The 3,458-nt window shown below is 45.5% G+C and overlaps 1 protein-coding gene across 4 annotated transcripts in view; it reads right to left on the minus strand.

Moving 5' to 3' along the window:
- tgds (TDP-glucose 4,6-dehydratase) overlaps positions 1-2,539 on the minus strand; it is a 35,272-nt gene extending 32,733 nt beyond the window's left edge. Inside the window, exons 1-5 of one of the 4 annotated variants that reach the window (XR_003461893.1) lie at positions 2,283-2,537; positions 558-624; positions 410-478; positions 239-329; positions 2-150 (exon numbers count right to left, since the gene is read on the minus strand). Coding sequence is in view for 3 of the 4 variants with exons in the window: in XM_027276057.1 (XP_027131858.1) it covers positions 2-150; positions 239-329; positions 410-478; positions 558-624; positions 2,283-2,329 (423 nt within the window). In the remaining variant the exon portion in view is untranslated. Of the gene's footprint in view, position 1; positions 151-238; positions 330-409; positions 479-557; positions 625-2,282 lie in introns of all 4 variants that reach the window. The other 3 variants (XM_027276057.1, XM_027276061.1, XM_027276060.1) reach the window with 3 other exon arrangements.
- Positions 2,540-3,458: the final 919 nt, after the last annotated feature.

The following is a 3,458-nucleotide window of genomic DNA, read 5'->3' on the forward strand; positions in this document are numbered from 1 at the left end:
CCTCGTCCAGGCTGGCTCCGTACACTTCGTCTGTGCTGACGTAGATGAAGAGCTGCGGCTGGTGTCGGGCCTGGTGGGCGGCTGCGAGCAGAACTCTGGTCCCGTCGATGTTCACGCGCTGGAACGTAGACGGCGTTTCAAACGACGACTCTGAGCGAGGCGAGAGGAAGAAGAACGATCGCGTCAGACGAGACGAGACGAGACAAGTGTGACCTCGGTTTGACAAACTGCTGCTCACCAACGTGCGTTTTGGCCGCCAGGTGGAAGATCACGTCGATGTTCTCCGTGTTGAAAATGTGATTGAGCAGCCGTGAGTTGCACACATCTCCCTGTTGAAGAAAGCAGTAGATTTAAACAGATTGTACATCTGTCATGCAGCTTCATGTTCTTCCGTTTGGTGAGCGCTCACTCTGATGAAGGTGTAGTTGGCTTTGTCTTCAACGCTCTCCAGACTCCTGGGGCTGCAGCAGTAATCCAACTGGAAGAGATCAGATAATAACATGAGGTGAACTTGCTTAATAATCGATAAATCTGTTCATCCTCGAGTGAAGACGTACGTTATCCAGGTTGATGATCCTCCAGTCAGCATGTCTGTCGACCAGAGAACATACGAGATGGGAGCCACTGGAGGGAGAGAGAGAGAGAGCAGCTCACATCACATCTAATAACATACACTGTTATTGACACTGCTCAGCGAGCAACAAGCTGTGTCATCACTGCCCTTCAGGCATAAATTCACATTTTATTTTGAAGGGACTCTTTTTTTATTATTATTATTAGTAGTATCTGCTATGATAGGGAAGCTGTGACTTGTATTTGTGGGGCAGTCCACTCAAAATCATTTGAGGAGAATATCAGCAGGCACCATTAACAACTGCACCTGCATCAAAATAATAACAGATAATAACTTCTGCTGGTTTCTGTTGATCTTGTGCAGCGGCCTCAAACGTCACTTTTGTAGTTCGACATACCACAGTCATGGAAACAGTGTTTCTTACTACCTAAAACATCTGTATTATTCTTTATTATTAGTAGTATTCTTAGTATTAATCCTAGTTTTTAGTCTTTTTATTGTTTACATTAATATGTGTTGTGGAGAAATTGCTGAAGTCAAAGGTCAATGGTGAGGTCAGGAGGGAAGAAAGATGGAGGCCGGTTCCCTTGTGTTTTCAAAGTTTACATTAAACATTTTCAGGAACATTTCAGCTGCATTTGTTAATGTTTCCCTCCTTAAAATGTGACAGACTGCATTATACAGATGGGAAAACTCAAAAAGTACAAACCTAACACACAAAAGAGGTTTGAGAAAACATGGGGACCTTTCCTGGCACAATGTCACATCACCTGACAACCACAGGGACTTCTCTGGCTATATAACTATGTAGCATAGTGTTGGATTGGATTCATTTATTCATGTAATTTTACTTATAGCTCTGGAGATATTGATACTGATATTTTATTTGTCTGAACAGAATAGCTTACTGTCTTTGAAAAAACTTTAAAGTATAAATAAAGTATTTCTTTTTAAAAAATGTGACTGAAAAAGTGAGAGTTTGACAAAACGGGGGCCCCTGGTAGCACCCCTGGTACCACCCCGCATCGGGCCCCTGGTAGCACCCCGCATCGTGCCCCTGGTAGCACCCCTGGTACCACCCCGCATCGTGCCCCTGGTAGTGCCCCTGGTAGCACCCCGCATCGGGCCCCTGGTACCACCTCGCATCGGGCCCCTGGTAGGGCCCCTGGTAGCACCCCGCATCGGGCCCCTGGTACCACCTCGCATCGGGCCCCTGGTAGGGCCCCTGGTAGCACCCCGCATCGGGCCCCTGGTACCACCTCGCATCGGGCCCCTGGTAGCGCCCCTGGTAGCACCCCGCATCGGGCCCCTGGTACCACCTCGCATCGGGCCCCTGGTACCACCCCGCATCGGGCCCCTGGTACCACCTCGCATCGGGCCCCTGGTAGCGCCCCTGGTAGCACCCCGCATCGGGCCCCTGGTACCACCTCGCATCGGGCCCCTGGTAGCACCCCGCATCGGGCCCCTGGTAGCACCCCGCATCGGGCCCCAAACAGCTGGAGACGGCCCTGCCCGTGACTCTGACTGACAGCTGCCATGGCAACGAGGTAATCAGTGTTTACTCGCGTCACCTGAGGCAGGAAAGGTGTAGCGGAGTGACTTTAACGCACTCTGTGTGTGTTTCCTGAAGTGTGTCGACGTTATGAAGTCCAAACTTTATAAACACACGAGTCAAACGTTTGTTTTCGGTCTGAACTCACGAACTCACATGAACCCGGAGCCTCCGGTCACCAGAACCGTCCTGCTAAAGTCCATCACCGACACCGAGCACCGGCAGCTCGTCAGCTCACATCGAGCTCTCCTACAGCGACATTTAACCGCCTTTAAACCGGTTACCGAACCTAGTACCGAGCCTGGTACCGAGCCCGCCAGCACCAGAACCACACAACTTCACTATTGAGTGTGTGTGCGACAGTCGTCCCCTGTTTTACGGCAGTGTTGACACGTTGAAAATGGGCGGGACGTTTTTAGTTGGACGTAGACCCGCTTCTGCTCGCTGATTGGTTGTTTTTATATGACGGAGGGAGATGCGCGGCGTTTGATTGGGCCAACGTCACATCGATCAAATTGTCCACACAGCCAACGCTTCGGCATGGCAACACGGTCAAGTGAGCTACGTCAGATATGGAACGTCCGGGAGTGATTTTCAAAATAAAAGTAGATTGCATGGTTTTATTTGTTTAAAAGACCAGGGACATGACAGGGAGACGCAAAAACATGAAACATAAACAGAAAAAATAACTATATACATATATAGAAGGTATATATATATATTTGCATAAATATATATATATATATTTGCATAAATATAGATATATACGGACATAACACTGTTAGACTGTTGTTTTTGTTTATATTGTTCATTTTGTTCATATTTGCGATATTTATACTATTTATATCTTCCAGATTTGCCACTTTCTTTTCTTGGATGTCTTTTAGCTTGTATATATATATTTTTTATTTTTTTATTTTTACATCTTTTACTTATATTGTATATATTTCATGTTTATTTTGCACCGGGATAAGAGGGAAACGCAATTTCAATTCTCTGTATGTCCTGCACATATGGCACCACTGATAATAAAGTTGACTTGAACTTGAAAATGAATATCTATATAATATACCATATATAAATATGTTTTCTACAAATAGCTGTGTTCTGTACATAAGGTAGGTGGATATGAGAGTATATACATATCTATGTAACATACTAAATAAATTATAATGAGCAGGTATTGCACAGATTAATTAAAGGTTATTCCTGACACTGATGCTGTAATTCAATATTTAAATTTAAATTTGATATTTCACCAAAGTAAAAGCCACGTCGTGCTTTTATTTTGAGGACAGAAACACCTATGTTCCGGAGCCAGCCTGTCTAACT

Source organism: Larimichthys crocea, unplaced genomic scaffold (genome assembly GCF_000972845.2).
Source record: "Larimichthys crocea isolate SSNF unplaced genomic scaffold, L_crocea_2.0 scaffold288, whole genome shotgun sequence".
NCBI lineage: Eukaryota > Metazoa > Chordata > Actinopteri > Sciaenidae > Larimichthys > Larimichthys crocea.